Genomic DNA, 16,158 nt, shown 5'->3' on the forward strand with positions numbered 1-16,158 from the left:
ATAGAATTTTATTATAAACCAAAATATGCTAATTGAAAAATTATTCTACTTGTTATGAACATATGATTGAAGCTATCTTTCACGAATAATCGTTCGGAACCCATTTTACAAGGAAACCAAAAAAAGTAAACTCATTCTTGTCACTTTGAGTGTATGTAATATAGTTTCCTATTTTTCAGGTATCTGTATAAAATTTAATTTCTTTCACACATTCAAAATAAATATATAAATAAAAAGTCAAAAAAGAGTCAAACGAAACGTGGACCAGCTTCAACCAAAGATCCGACTACTCTATCAAATGTCAACTATGACGTGTCATCCTACCTGTCACCCAAATCTTGACTCCTTTGCTTTAAAAGTAATTGTACTCAACGGTTGAGTCCCAATCACGCACAAAAAATTCTCCATTTTTAACAGTCTTTGACCTCACTGAAATCATCAAATCATACGATTCTAAACTCGAAACTCCATTTTTGCTCCTACAGTCCCTCACCGCACACTATAAAAAACTCTCCTCACAGTGCCTCACAGTTACAGTTTCCATTTCCATTTTGCCGCGTGCACCTAAATCCGCGCCTTCTGTATTTATCACCAACTACCTCCGCCTCAAAACGCCGTCGTTCCCAAAGCTAAAATAAAAATCTAAAACTACTTTCCCTCTCATTTCTGTACAATATAACACGCACACACACAGTGACACAGAGAGAGAGAGAGAGAGGGTCCGAGTCCGAATCCGAGTCCGAGTCCGAAATCGGGGAGCGCTAAACTACGCCGGGTACACTAAAGTGCGCCGGGTGGTACTCTACGCCACTAGCGAGAGCCGGAATCGAGTGTGTTCTCGGCAATGCGGGTGAGATCCTCTGCGATTATCGCAGTGTTGTCAGTGTTGTTGTTGTTGGTGTGCGATCCTCTCCTCTGCTTCGGTTCTTGGACGACTCTCTCAGTAAACGAGTCGGAATCGGCGGAAGCGGCGGTGGTGGTGGAGGAGGAGGAGGAGGGGATCGTCAATGCCACGGGAACAGCTGCCGAGTCGAACGCGTCGCGTAGATCCAATGAGGACAGCTTGGCCGGCATGATAGATCGCGCTCTACAGAGAGAGTTCCCGGAGAACGAGCAAAACGAAGGTTCCGTACTCAGATCTATTGCTTATTTGCTTTTGGTGGTTGAGCTAGGGTTTTGGATTTTGTTTTTTTTTGAAAATGTTGTTGAATTTTGATAGCTAATCTTCTTATTAATTAGAAACTCTGCGCGTTTTAAATGTTAATCTTACCATTAATTCTTTTTTTGTGCGTGTATTTGTTTTATTTCTTTGCCTACCAGAACTGTGTATTGCAGTGATAGTTTTTTTTTTTTTTTTTTTTTGGCTTGGAATTTGGAAATTGATAAATTTGAATTTGGCGTATAGTAAAGTCTGTTTGGCTGCTGGAAAAACTGTGTATTGCGGTGATAGTTTGTTTGTTTGTTTTTTTTTTTTTTGCTTGGAATTAAGAAAATGATAAATTTGAATTTGGACTATAGTAAAGTCTGTTTGGTTGCTGGAAAATGTGGAAAAAAGAGTGGAAATAATTAGTTAGGCTACTTTAGGCAAATGTGTTATGTTCTTTCGTGGGTTTGAGTTAGCTCAACTGGTAAAATCTTTTGTCGTCAAATAAGAGATTTGGTGTTTGAATCTGCTTACACCAAAAATCAATTGATGTCTTGGCCTATGATAAAAAGCAATCATTATGGAGTGGACACCATAAATTGAGATTCTATTGCATCTATAAAATATATATATATATATATATATATATATATATTATGTTCTTTCAGTTTTAAGTTCAATTAATGGACTTTGAAGTCTCATATTGTTGTGCATTGCTTGCAGCCACTGATTCTGTTGGTAGCTTCAACAATAGTGTAGCTGAGCAACAGGTTTGTAGACACTTTCTTTGAAATTGCTATAAATTTGAGCTAACTGTCTATAAGTGCTTCTAGCAAAATCTGGGTCTGTTTTGTTAACTGAACTTAGTATGCTTGATTTATCTGATCAGGCAGTTTTGGAAACTGTTGCTAGAGTGAAGCCAAAGAAAAATGACACTAAGGAGGAAAAGTAGGTGCTTCTTTCTTATTACTATAAGATTATTGATTTCTCTTTGGTCCTAGTTGTTGTTGTTATAGAAAGTAAATTCTTTTCTAATATCTCAGATTTGGGTATTGCTGAAATCTTTCTGACCCCAGATTCATATTCTAGGTCGTTTTTCAATTTGGATAATGAAAATGGAGCAGAAGATGTGCCAACATTAATAGATCGAAGTGTATGTCTGCTACATGTCATTGGCAATTTTTATTTAGTTCATAATTCATTTCTGTTGTTATACAAAAAGTTTCAATTTTTAATTCTGCTTGATATTTGATCACTAGGACAATGTCTTTACTCTATCCAATCCAAAGTCAAAGTATCCTGTGCTTCAATTAGACTTGAGGTTAGCTAACCTGATCTCTTCCTTTCCCTTTTTTTTTTTTTTTTTTTTGTGTGAATCCCATTATATGTATGACTGGCAGCAACTTGCTGGCTGATTTATCCTGCTTAAAATTCTGTTTTGCAGATTGATATCAGATTTGGTAGTTGTCATTGTCTCTGCAACTTGTGGTGGAATTGCCTTTGCTTGTGCTGGACAACCGGTCTGACATTTATTACTACTTGAGCCTTTGATGTACTTCTATAACTACCATATTGCCTCTAAAGACTGTTTCCTCTTGTTTTGATTTTTGCAGGTTATTACTGGATATCTACTAGCAGGGTCTTTAATTGGACCTGGTGGCTTGAGCTTTGTTAGTGAAATGGTGCAAGTATGTCACGTTCATGTCTTGCCCGAACTTACTGTTATTTTTGTCTCCCAGTTTTGTTTCCCTATGATTTTTTCTTCTTCTTCCTTTTCCTTTTTGTTTTCATTTTTTTGGGTCACTGAAATTTTCATTATGAATCATGTTGTAACATTATTGTCTCCAGACACCAACTGGTCTTAAACTCTTAATAAGTGAATTTGGAGAAAGGGATATTCATTCATGCATATTTATAATTATCCTCTCTGAAATTGGGGACCTGTCTTTAAGCCCATGACAATATAAACGTCTTTTATCATTGTACCAAGGCTGTCTGTGTTTTTACCTCAATAAGCTTTGTGAATACTGGCATCGGAAAAATGGTCATGCACAAGGTTGTTTTGCCTCTCTTATCTTCATGACATAGTGGAAGATTCAAGTCTCTTAATCTGTCATATGCTATATTCACATATTACTTTATTATTTTCAGATATTAAAACATCATGTCCATTTTAGCGCAGGTTGAAACAGTTGCTCAGTTTGGAGTGATCTTTCTTCTTTTTGCATTGGGTCTGGAATTTTCCACGACAAAGGTTGGCTTGCATTTTTCTTCATGCATTCTTCCTTCTAGATTGTTTGTATTTCATTAATTCAGTCTGTGATAGAATCTCCTCTTTACATGTTTGCAGCTTCGTGTTGTTCGAGCAGTGGCAATTTTAGGAGGTCTACTCCAGATTTTCCTATTTATGTGCTTGTGTGGAATACTAACCTCGGTATGTCTACCATTAGTGTTATTCTAGTTTTTTAGGCAAGTATGATATAAACCACACTGGATAACAACCAAGGATCTGACATCATTTTTTCTGTCCACGTATAATCTTTAATTATTGTTTTGTAGATAATTCAATTGTTACAACAAGTGGGGCATTTTTTTTTGCGGGGGGGGGGGGGGGTTGGTGTTGACCCCTGGTTCTCCTCATAAAGGAGACCAGCCAATGCCAAATAGCTACAAGGCTCTTGGCGGAATCTCCAATTATATATACCACATTGGGCATTTTATATTATTTGCAAGCATTTATTATCTTTCTGAGAGGCTTCACAAGTAATCCACATGCAAAGCAAGATAAATTAAAAGGGAACTTGGTTCTAAGTTTTTGTGTGCTTCAACTGATTAGTATTGCTGTGATTGGACAACGTCTGTTTGGCTTGAGCTTATAAGCTCGGCTCTTAGCTTTTATGTATAGCTTTTTAAAATCTCATTTTTTTGAAGTACAGGTTTCCTTTAGCACACTTTCAGCAAAAAACAGATAAACTGTTCCCAAATGGACACTAATTGAGCATTAAGTTGAAATTTTATTGATTGATATACACGTTATTATTTAAACATGAATAAACTTCCATCAATGAATTTCTGATGTATGCAGCTGCATCCTTTCTGCAGTTATGTGGTGGCAAACCTTCTGAAGGGGTATTTGTTGGTGCACTCCTGTCTATGTCTTCAACAGCAGTGGTAATTCTCCTTCTATAGATTTATGTGTGATTCCTCATATGCTGATTATGTCTTTGTTAGGTGAAGTTATATTGGCTCATTACTGCCAGTACATTTACTCATGCCATGATGCTTAATTTGGTGTAATAGTTTACAGCTTTACATAAAACTTAAAATCTTCGTGTGCTTAATTTTTTTAATAATATAGAGAAAATAAAAACCTTGTCAATCATACATATGATATGTTTTTTATACCTTTTAATAGCTTTGCATTGGTAGTGGATTTTAGGGAAGAATTTTTTGGAACATCTAGTAGAAGCTCGCCAGTGGTGCTGAACCCCACACACATTCCTAGAAAATGGCAAAGCTTAGAACTGTCGTCTTTGCCCTTTTCTTGCAGTTTAATTGGTTTATCTTGTTTAAGAGTGGTTTATCCATCCATTTACATACCGAAAGGAATGTTTCTTTTTCTTCTTTTTTCCACCTGTTTTATGCTTTCTGTTTTTCTTGAGGACTCCAAAACAAGATCCTTTGCCTCTTTGGTCATAAGGAGTTGTTAGGCAAATTGACTAATGAAATATGTGGAGTAACCTGTAGGGAGTTGGTGGAAGGCATTAAAATGCACTTCTTGTCTGTGTCAAAATATCTTTTCCAATAGTAATCATCATTTCAGTTGTGCAATCTTGAAGGAGTATGGGTGTTTCTATCAATATATATGTCAGCCAAAATATTGTATTGACTCATTTTTCTGCATGATTCTCCAGTTTATCTTATTTGACAGTATTAAAGCCAATGTTGATGATGAGAAACTCTCTTTTTTTTTCTTTTTTTTTTAATTAAAAAAAATATTAATTGTGCTTGTTTCATCTCATAATGGGCCACAGGTCTTGAAATTTTTGATGGAAAAAAATAGTATTAATGCTCTTCATGGTCAGGTCACAATCGGCATCCTTATCCTTCAAGTATGTAACTGCTACCTGTTGTTTGAACAATCATTGAAATCTAAAAGTATAGTTTGTGTATAAGATTTATCTTCTATACAAAATTTTTTATGACACAAATTTTGCTGTTAAGTTCTAAGAAATTTGGCATATCAGGACTGTGCCGTGGGCTTGCTGTTTGCTCTGCTTCCAGTTCTTGGTGGTACTTCTGGAGTTCTTCAAGGAGTAATATCCATTACTAAATTGTAAGCAAAGAAAAGAATGAACTGCACCTCCATTATGTAGTGTATGAAAATTATGTTTATTTAATAACTTGAGAATTTTACTGATCTTTAATCTACAGATTTCTACTTTGTTAGGGACAGTCATCTGGCTGGGCAGTGAGCAGTCAGGCCCTGCCTGATATGCCATCACATTGCACATAGCCCAGGCCAGCTTAGCTTGTTTGAACTTTTCGGAATTACATCTTGGTCTGCCTTGGTTGGACCATCTTAAATTGCATGGTCTCTCATAACTGGGAAGGTGGTGCTGGCTGCCTAGGAGTTGAGACTCATGGGGGGTGTTGGGTGTGGGATTGAGTATATCATAGGCTACATAGGGTGGGGTTATCAATGTAATTTAGAAAAAGGATCAGTCTCCAATAGCTGAACTAAAGTAAGCGGACCTAGCTTATTTTCTATTTTCTAAAATGCCAATGCATTTTGAATTTATAGTTTACAAGGATTTTTTGCTTAAGAAACTATGGCATATATTGAAACAAAATATTAATCTTGTGCTCTACATAATATACATTGTATACTGCAGGGAATGGCGATTATTTATTTTGTTTTAGAAATAACAAAACAGTTTTTAGGATACACACCTTGCCATATACCCATGTAAGAGAAAATAATATATTCTTTTAGTTCTACTATTGATGTAGGTACTTTTATTTTTCTTTAGGTGTATTTGTAAAATGCCCATTAAAAATAGTATAGTTAATGTCCATGGCTTTTCTAGGTGAGCCTTAGGTTTTCATTTTTCTTTAGTTGTGACCGTGCAAATATTGCAAGGTTTTTGTTTGTCTTTTTGTTTTTGTTTTTGTTTAATTAATTAATTTATTATTATAATTTTTTTAATTAAATTTTTTTTTTCTCTTGTTGCTAAAGTACAAGTATTGCAAGCTATTTTCTCTTGCCCATGTTCCTTATCACTTACTAATTTTGTAATTCAGGTTGGTGGTTCTAATTACATTTTTGGTCATTTTGTCAATATTTTCTCGCACATGCGTACCATGGTTTCTAAAGCTCATGATGAGCCTCTCATCTCAGGTCCAGAACTCCAGATATATCTTTTAATTTGTTGCTACATTTTATGGTTATTCATTATGTTGACTCAACTTTTTGTTTTGCAGACTAATGAACTCTATCAATTGGCATCGGTGGCATTTTGCTTACTTGTTGCTTGGGTTTGTCTATTTCTTCAGTCTTTCTTCTTGCATTATATACTGGCATATTCTTTACATATCATGATATGCACAACTTGATTAAGGGAGACATCTCTCTTCACTCTGCTTCTAAAGTTACTTACACATAGTATGAAACATAGAAGTATTTACTTTGTCAGTCTGAACAATTCAGTGAATTGTCTGGCAGAGATCCAGACTCGTGTGCAACCATGGTTTTTGTCTCTAAGAATATTAACTTTTATTTATTTAGAGTGAAGGAAGCCTGGCTACCTTGAATTAGCCACAAAATTGAGACTCATGGGGTGAAGGCGATTCTTCCACAGAGAATTGAAATCTTTCGAATTTATTTTAACATAGAGTGGGAGAAAACTTAGTCTACAGGTCATTGAATGGGGAAGGTATAGCATGTTTAACATCATCTTGGGTAAGGATGGTGCACAATGGTTCAGTTCTGTTTTAGACGAAATTCTCAAACTGCCGCTGGAACATAAGATCATTTGATCCTTTCGGGAAGTGGGGAAGGTATTTGTCTTGCAAAAGCATAAGAATTATTGGGGTCAGTACATCGCAATCACGAGCACCGAGAAACAAAGGATCTGTGATAATACCTGAAGGCCATCAATTCTGGGGTTGGAGAGGACTGGGTCAGGTGGTGAAGGGACTGTTGTTGCCAGATTTGAAAGGCAAGTCTATTGCAGTTGTGGTGGAACCGTTGCAGGATCCAAATGAAATGCAACCAGTGGGGAGCATTAATTACAGATCAAAAAAGTTTTTATTTGTCCCTTTGTAGTTGTGTGATGCTATCCAGTTCCTCGCCACCTGCAAAAATCCTCTGACAGTGATATACAAACAAACAAACATTCATGCACTCGCATAATCACATTCCTTCCCTGCCATCCCTCTCCATATCTATCTATGTTTGCATGTCTACAAGTACGTTTTTAACTTGGAATTTTGTGTCATTTCAGTGTAGTGATAAGCTGGGTTTAAGCCTTGAACTTGGTTCCTTTGCCGCTGGAGTTATGATATCAACAACTGATCTTGCACAACATACACTTGAACAAGTATGGCACTTTCTTTTGTGTATTTTTTTCTGGACTTGCAAGATGCTTGATGACCTTTTGTTTTATCTACTCTTATATGGGGTTTATTGTCTTTTAGGTTGAACCTATTCGCAATTTCTTTGCTGCTCTTTTTCTTGCCAGCATTGGGATGTTAATACATGTTCATTTCCTTTGGAACCATGTTGATATTTTACTAGCAACTGTTATATTGGTGATCGTTCTAAAAACATTTGTGGTTGCGACTGTTGTCAAGGGATTTAGATACAGTAACAAGACTTCGATTCTTGTAAGATTCACTGAACTGCTAGCACAGTAATATCTGCATTTTGTCTATGTCATACATTTTATTGACAGAGGAACCTTAGGTTATTCCACATGCGTAGGTTGGAATGTCTCTTGCGCAAATTGGGGAATTTTCCTTTGTTCTTCTAAGCCGTGCTTCAAATCTTCATCTAATTGAGGTGAGTGTTTTAAATTGTAAGCATGCCTATCCATGGTAATTTAGAAAGCCATCTTCCCAAGAAATGTTAGCTACTTTCATGAGAGAGGTGTGAGGAAAGTGGGAAGTAGAGCTGTAGAAGCTTTTCAGTTGTTTGTTTTATGTTTTCTTCTTTTCCAAAATTGGAAGACCTTATTTAAATTAGGCTAATCAGTCGTATTAGATTGGTTTGATGGATTTTCGTTCAATCAGCTTCCAATTTAAAAGAAACCAATGGAGCGAAATATGTGCTCACTTGCTTTAAGGAAATGAAACTCCAATTACGACTTTCCAAACAGTTAATTATAATGCTAAGTGCAAACCTATCTTTCCAGCACTGTATTTTGATCAGTTGATCTTGCAGCTTATGCTTTATTTCTGCTGCAGGGCAACTTGTATTTACTGCTGCTTGGTACAACAGCTCTCAGTCTGGTATGTAAGCCATTTTAATACATGTTGCAAGTGACAAAGTATGAAATGCATCTTTAGAAATCTTTCTATAGTATATTTGTTGTGATAATATTTACTCATTGCAGTGTACCAGTAGCCCCTAGCATACCAATTTGTTCAGGCAATTTAATTAAAGAAATTCTTTTATATGCCAAAAAATTCTGGGAACAACTTGCCAATGGACTTTGTGCCCACTGGCTCATCCACTTCCAGTTATGGGGTAAGTCTGAGGGTTGAATCCCCTCAAAACCTCTACCTACCGCGCGCCCCCCCCCCCCCCCCCCAACCCACCCCAAAAAAAAAAAAAAAAAAAATCTGGGAACAACTCAATTATAACCATCCTATGGTTGGTTGGGAATTGATAATTAAACTTTAAAAAGATTATGCCGTGCACCTTGGGATTTGTTGATATGCGCCTGAAACAAGTTCTGAAAAAGAATAAATGCAAATAGAACTATGGAGGTTGAGGTGATAATAGCCAGTTGTGATGTAGTAGTGTTTTATGTTTTTTTTTTTTTTAGAGAGTTTCAACTTATGATGTTTGCTGCTAATGATAGCTTTTTATCATCAGATCAAGCTACGAATCGGTTTTTGGTGTTTATGTTATATTGAGTTATTATTAGTTGAGTGTCATGTGCTGAATCAACCAAACATTATGATTTGAACCAATATGATATTGCAGGTGACTACACCATTGCTGTTCAAGCTAATTCCTGCTGTTGTACACCTTGGGGTGTTGACGCGGTGGTTCTCTACAGATAGTTCAAGTGAGGTAATTTTCTGCTTTTGGAGATATTCTTGTACGCCCTAATTATTTACCACTTCAAAGGTGCAAAATTTGTTTGGAGGTATCTTGAATATAATTTCTCCTCCCAGATTGGATTTAAAGGGGATAGCCTTCGTGCAGAGAGTGCTAAGCGTATTACTGTGAAGGTCCAAGGCTCTCATGATTCGTGATGTTAAATAAAAACATGAATCAGAAAAATGCAATTTTCAGCATTTACCTGATGATCTTCTTATACTCTGGAGGACAGGTGCTTAAGCGTGCAAAAGGAGGTTGACTAAGTGAGCGGTGTTTTTTTCTAGTGCAAAGCTTGCCCTACTTTTGATAGCATTTCCGACCAGGTGAGAATGGCCACAATTGGCAAACCGCGACAAAACAGACGGTGCTGAAGATATGCAATCCGCATGCTGACATATTCTAGTTTGATTTAGGCCCATCACATTACCCTGCTGGATGGCCTACTATATTCTGTAAATTAGTGTTCATTTTGTAATGTAATTTCATTTCACCGTTTTCTTTTAGCTGATTGTCATATGCTTTGTTCTATTGTATTGATTTTGTGTATAAGTCAGAAATCAATGCCATTATAGTCTCACAGATGCATCAATTCTTTTTTTCTTCATTTAATGACACCACTGTAATCTGAAATTTTGTTTTTTAAATCCTCAAATTTTGTCAGGACATAGAATCATTTAATGCAGTGCTTCACAATTGGAAGTTCCCAGTCACTAAAGCCAAAGAATAAGCTATCAAAAACTGAATCTTTCTGCCTGTGGCCTTTACTGCTGGAACATCGTAGAATAAGGGACCATTGACTTGATGAGAATTGAGGATCGATTATGAAATTAGCTGAAAGGGAAACAAAGCAAAAGGGAGATAACATATGGCAACGTCATGTTGTCTCCTTTTGCATTAGACCACATGCAACCTGAATTTTTAAGTGATTCTCACAAATTTTCAGTCACTTGACAGTGACCAGATATCGGTAGAGAAGGATCTTGTCGATGGAATTTTATTAAACACTCTGACCTTTCAAATTGATTAATATCCAATATATCCGAATGTTAAAAAAAGAAAAAGAAAAAAAGTTCAACGCTCTAGTACTAATAAAATAGAAGCAACAAGCAAGCATGCCTTGGATAAATTCTCTGTACTGCAAAATGAGTGGGGGATCCCTCGCAACAAACGAGATGTTATACATGAAAACGAATAATACTTAAACTAATGTTTCTTTCAATGTCTCTTTCTTTAAATGTAATCATCATATTACTTATCAACTAAAACATGCATGTTATTTTTGCTCAAGGAATATACTAATTTGACTTTCGATAAATGGAAACTGAGAGGATTTGAAAAACAACAATATCTGCTTAAATCATTAGTTTGTGAGATAAAACATTAGGGATACTTTATCTTTTTTTTTAAAATAATTTTAATTAAAAAAAAATCATTAGTTTGGATAGTCTTTTTGTTTTTCCTACTTTTAATTGACTTGGAACACATATGGACCGCTCATAACTGATGCATGTATCACAACTGAAATTTTAATTTTTAAGAATGGCCCAGCTCAACAAATCCTCTAGAAAAATATAAAATTTTTAGTAGCTCCCATCAAATTGGACAGATGAAAAGGATCCTCCCTGAATCTTATAAACATTCAGAATTTTTTTACAATCTTTCACATTTTTTTCCCCATTAAAAAAAAAAAATAATAATAATAATAATAATAATGAAAGTGACAAGAGGTTGTTGATATGAAATTAAAGAAAAATTGAACGAGAAAGAAAGTCATCTCCCATCTGCGATGTCAAGGTCAAAAGTAATTCTTAAATATTGTAAATGTGCTGCTAAATATTGGCAACTTGAACTGAACGATCGACGTGATGCAGAAAATATGAAAAAGAGCAACCTATAAAGTCCATTTGAGAGTTTTCTAGAAAGGCCATGCTTGCAAAATATAGATACATAAAGTCAATCCTTCTTTCTTTACTGAAAATGTAATGGGGATTGCCTATTTATCACCTCTATATGGAAATTCCCGAATGTCGTTTGATGCAAGTTAATCAAGTTAGATCATAAACAAACAAACAAAAAAAAAAAAAAAAGTAAACTTTAGGTCAAGTCCAGGATATCAGAAACATCACATTATTATTTACTATTATGGAGTATAAAGCAAGGTTTATGATGTCATAGAAAAGGAAAAGCTAATTAATTGATCAAGAGAGTTGTAAAATGAGCCGTCATGATCATATACAGTTCCATTTCACATTAAAATAAGGTAATTTACAATATATGAGTTTGGTATTTTTGCTTAATCAATATATTACGAAGTGTCACTTGCTTTTTTTGATAAGTAAATCATGTCTTTCATGCGAAGATACAATATAATGAACTGTCGAGTAATTTGACAAATTCAACATGTAGAACTAATAATTTGATGAACTGCACTTTAAAGAGCACAAAAGTTTTTTTATTTTTTTTTATTTTTTATTTTTATATTTTAGAAATAGGTTTCTATTTATTTGAATGAAGTGGATTGATTAACCTAGAAAAAGACAGGATAAAAAATTAAAAATTAGTAATTAGTATGTAGATGATTTCTTTCCCTCTATAATCATTTAAGGTACTCAGTCTCAGTTAGCATTTGTTAACATGGAAATGACGTGAAAATATGTCACAATCTTGGTTCTTTTGGCTGAATTGAAAATTGTATATATATATCTTTAAAGATAAAAATCAAGAACAATGAAAACATGTGCATTTAAGGTGAATGTGAAACAAAACATGCGGTGGTTGAGTAAAAGGTGGACTGGCTTCTCATTGATGGTTAAAGTTGACGTACTGTGTAATTCAAAGGACACCAAAATATTCTCAAGCACTTGTATTTATTTTGGTAGAAAATAAAGGGGCCAAGCAAAAAAAAAAAAAAATTATAACCATGTATTTTGTTTTGACTGACTATTTTTTTCACCTAGGTGCATTTTTACTTTGAAATATATATGATTCTTCCCCATTTACCTGTGATAATTGATAATTGAAGACATGTTTGACAAGCCTATTCAGCTATTCTTGTCAGTGTGGGTAAATGGCATGAAAACAAAAATGAGCCATGGAACTGGTGCTGAAATTGATCATGTTCTTGTTTGTTTTTGGGTCCAATAATGAAAAATTGATTTAAACAAAAAGGTACACAATATGCCCACAGCCACCAAGAATGGTCCCCTTCTGGTTTAAAAGTTCCCCAACTAGACTACAATGGAGTAATTGGATGGCTGAACTTTGAAGGCTTTGTTTCTTACTGCTAGAGGATAAGCTTCCTTCCTTATTATTATTGTTTTTCCCAAACTATTTGAATAGTAGTTAGAAAGTTTGACATGCTCAACTTTGCCCCATAATAATGAACTTTTATCATGCAAGATCGTATAGGCTCTGTAAGGCTCGTACTCTAATAGCCAAACCTACAAAGGTATATGTTTTAATAGTAAGGAGATGAGACAGAAGAACCATTTAATAGTAGTTGTAGAGTTTGAAATGTTCGACCTTTTTTTTTTATTCCTCATATTTAACTTTTATCATACAAGATCATGTAGGCTCTCGTACTCTAATAGCCAAACCTACAATTTAGGGTGTATATATATATATATATATACTTGAGATGAGAGAGTAGAGGAGAGGAGACTCAAGTCTCAACCACCAAGAATGGTCCCCTTGCTGGCTCAAAAAGCTCCTCCAGTAAGATTACAATGGAGTAATTGGATGGCTTGAGCTTCCCCGCGGGTGCTGAGGGTCTGATTATTTATTGCTAGTGGACAAACTTCATAGTTCTTTATTTCACCATTATATGTAGTTTGTGTTGGTAAATAATAATCAAAGATTGAAAGCAATAAAAATAGAGAAAATAAGTAAATTACCAATTTAGAACATTCAATAAGAGAACACAAGAATTTACTTCACTTGGCAAACAACCCATCTCCACGAAAAGAGAGGAATATCAAATCCACTATATATTCAGTAAGTATTATAACGTTTAATATCTCTTACATTATTCTTATCATGGCTATCCTTTCAACCACCAAAGTGCTATTAAATTACTCTTCTTCTAAAAGTCTTCTCCTCTATTAAGAGAAACTCTTCTTCTATAAGTCTTCCCTTCTCTTAAGAGAACTCTTCTTTAATAATCTTCTCTTCTTCATCATATGGGAGGACTCTTGAAACGAGACCACCAAACTCTTTATTGTACTATTCATTTATAAACCTTCATATATATATATATATATATATATCCTATTCATTGCAAAACAAAACATAATAATTACTTCTTTGAAAATGAATATACTTTCTTTACACACACACACACACACACACACACACAACAAAAAAAAAAAAAAAAAAAAAAAAAAAAAAAAAAAAAAAAAAAAAAAAAACTCACACACACAAAACCCAAATAGGTAAACTAAGTCGAAATGGAAATTTGAGATAAGTTTGACATGTTCACCTTTTGTCTTATATTTAGCCTTGAATCATACAAGATCATGAAAATTAGTTGGTTAAGTCTAAAAATTTAGAATATGTTTGAAACCAAGGGAGGTGAGGAGAGGGGAGATATCAACAAGAATGGTCCCCTTCTACGCTCAAAAAGTTCTCCAACTAGATTACGATGGAGTATTTAGAATTTAGATAATTTGGAACTATCTTAAGCTGACGTCGTATTTCTCAATTCTCATTACTAATTTACTAGGGGAGAAGTTTACTCATTCTTCTTTCCACCAGTCTGATAATAGTTAGAAGTTTGACATGTTCAACTTTTTTTTAGGAAAAAGAATAGGAAACAATGATAAGAAAAAATAATGCGGCTTTGAGGCATGTATTATATATACTATTTTTAAGGTGATAATTGGTCCCTACTAAAAAAAAAATGGTTGTCAAGTTCAGAGAAATTCATCTATAAGATACAACAAAACTAGTAACTGCAAACAAAAATTTTAAATTTTCTTTTACTTTATTATTAATTTATTTATACTATATGAAAATCAAAAACTTATAATTTTGTTGACTTCTACTATTGTTTTTATATAAGATTTTGAAAGCCTACATATTTTCACATTATATATATATATAATTTTAATTCTAAACGGATTTCCTATAAACTCCTCTATATTTATGCTATCCACTTGAATCTTGTTATATATTATATTTTCTTTAAATGATATAATATATAGTTCAATATAAAAATATGATAATAATAAAAGTTTATTATTAATAAAAAAAATTATTAACTTCCTTATTTAGAAACAAAAATGAAACAAAGAGAAAATAATATTTTGTTAAATTTTCTCATGGGTTGCTAATTAGTTTGTAGGTGTTCATGCTACTTTATATACTATTCAAAACTTTGTACATCAACTTTTTACGTGGAACAAGACTATTTAAATACAAACCTACTTCCATCGGTTCCCATATCACAATCTACACACTAGATTTTTAACACTTTAATTAGTAGTCTCACAATTATTTATTTATTAAAGATCATAGAAAAGCATGTAGGTCTTGTAAGGTTCATATCTTAGAAGTCAAGCAAAAAAATTTAAGATACGCTTAGGACAAAGGGAGAAAAAAAAAAAGTAGTAGAGGGATACCCAAAATAATATTAGTAGGAGTAATTAAAAATAACTTATAAATAATAAGAGTAGATATAATTTCAAATAAAATAGATTGGAAAAAAAATATAAAAAAAATACATACAACGGACCCTAACTAATTTGTTGAAAATTTGTAAATGTCTCCAAAAATTTAGTATCTAAGGCTTGTTGTGGTTGTTGTTTGGGAAAGAGAAAAATGAAAATAAAAATAAAAGTGGAGAGCTTGAGAGGACACACAAGTCACAACCACCAAGCACGATGCTCCTCTCTCCTATTAAAGTTCACCAACTAGAAGAGTTACAAGAGTACTTGGATCAGTGGATGGCTTGAAGTGCCCTCCAGCTGAGGGTATGATTCTTATTGCTAGTGGACGAGTGTCCACCTTTATTGCACAATTTTAATAGCAGTTAGAAAGCTTGAAATGTTTAAATGGGACAAAATTTCACTACATCCTTAGTTGTAGCTTAAAGCTACAACTCCCTTTAATAAAATTAACATAATTTTATATTTTGAAAATTAAACTGTTGAATTGTATATTTTTTATATTTTTAACACACATGTCAAATTTTGTTATATACTATATATTTTCTCATTTCTTTTTTAATTTTTAATGCATGATTTTAGACTATAAAAATTTGAAAGTTAAACATTTAATTGATGACATAACTATTGATTTTTAATTTTCTGAAAACTTTGCAAACATGAAGGATATAAGAAGAGAATTTAATTCAATAATAAATCAAAATTCACATTTAATAAAAAGATATTAGTAGAGTTGTAACATTCCACTACAACTAAATTTGTTGCCAAGTTTTGTCATTTAAACTTTTGTCTTACAACTATTAGCATAAAAGATCATGTAGGCTCCGTAGACTTTGCACTTTAATAGCCAAGCCTCCGAATTTATTATTAGGGTTTTATTGCTTCTAGGACATACATTAGTAAATTATTTTAGAAATTTTTCATAAAAAAATATTAAAGTAATTAATTGTTTTAAAATTTTTTTCAATTCTCTATAAAAAAAACTTTCTCAAAATAGATAATTAACCGACCCTTATTAT

General features: G+C 33.7%; 1 protein-coding gene across 5 annotated transcripts; it reads left to right on the top strand.

Moving 5' to 3' along the window:
• Positions 1 to 401: 401 nt before the first annotated feature.
• LOC115976131 (K(+) efflux antiporter 4-like) lies at positions 402 to 10,065 on the top strand. 5 transcript variants are annotated; one of them, XM_031097246.1, is made up of 21 exons: positions 403 to 1,124; positions 1,868 to 1,914; positions 2,034 to 2,092; positions 2,234 to 2,297; positions 2,404 to 2,465; positions 2,589 to 2,664; positions 2,758 to 2,832; positions 3,327 to 3,398; positions 3,495 to 3,578; positions 4,247 to 4,315; positions 5,179 to 5,256; positions 5,392 to 5,480; positions 6,449 to 6,545; positions 6,629 to 6,682; positions 7,651 to 7,746; positions 7,844 to 8,032; positions 8,130 to 8,207; positions 8,612 to 8,656; positions 9,357 to 9,446; positions 9,551 to 9,607; positions 9,709 to 10,065. In XM_031097246.1, the coding sequence occupies exons 1-21, from the start codon at positions 845 to 847 to the stop codon at positions 9,733 to 9,735; spliced, it is 1,788 nt and encodes a 595-aa protein (XP_030953106.1). In that variant the 5' UTR covers positions 403 to 844; the 3' UTR covers positions 9,736 to 10,065. The 5 variants fall into 5 exon arrangements, 4 of the variants coding, with proteins under 4 accessions (XP_030953106.1, XP_030953107.1, XP_030953108.1 ...); XM_031097247.1 differs by lacking the exon at positions 9,551 to 9,607; XM_031097248.1 differs by lacking the exon at positions 5,179 to 5,256.
• Positions 10,066 to 16,158: the final 6,093 nt, after the last annotated feature.

Source organism: Quercus lobata, chromosome 2 (genome assembly GCF_001633185.2).
Source record: "Quercus lobata isolate SW786 chromosome 2, ValleyOak3.0 Primary Assembly, whole genome shotgun sequence".
Lineage (NCBI taxonomy): Eukaryota > Viridiplantae > Streptophyta > Magnoliopsida > Fagales > Fagaceae > Quercus > Quercus lobata.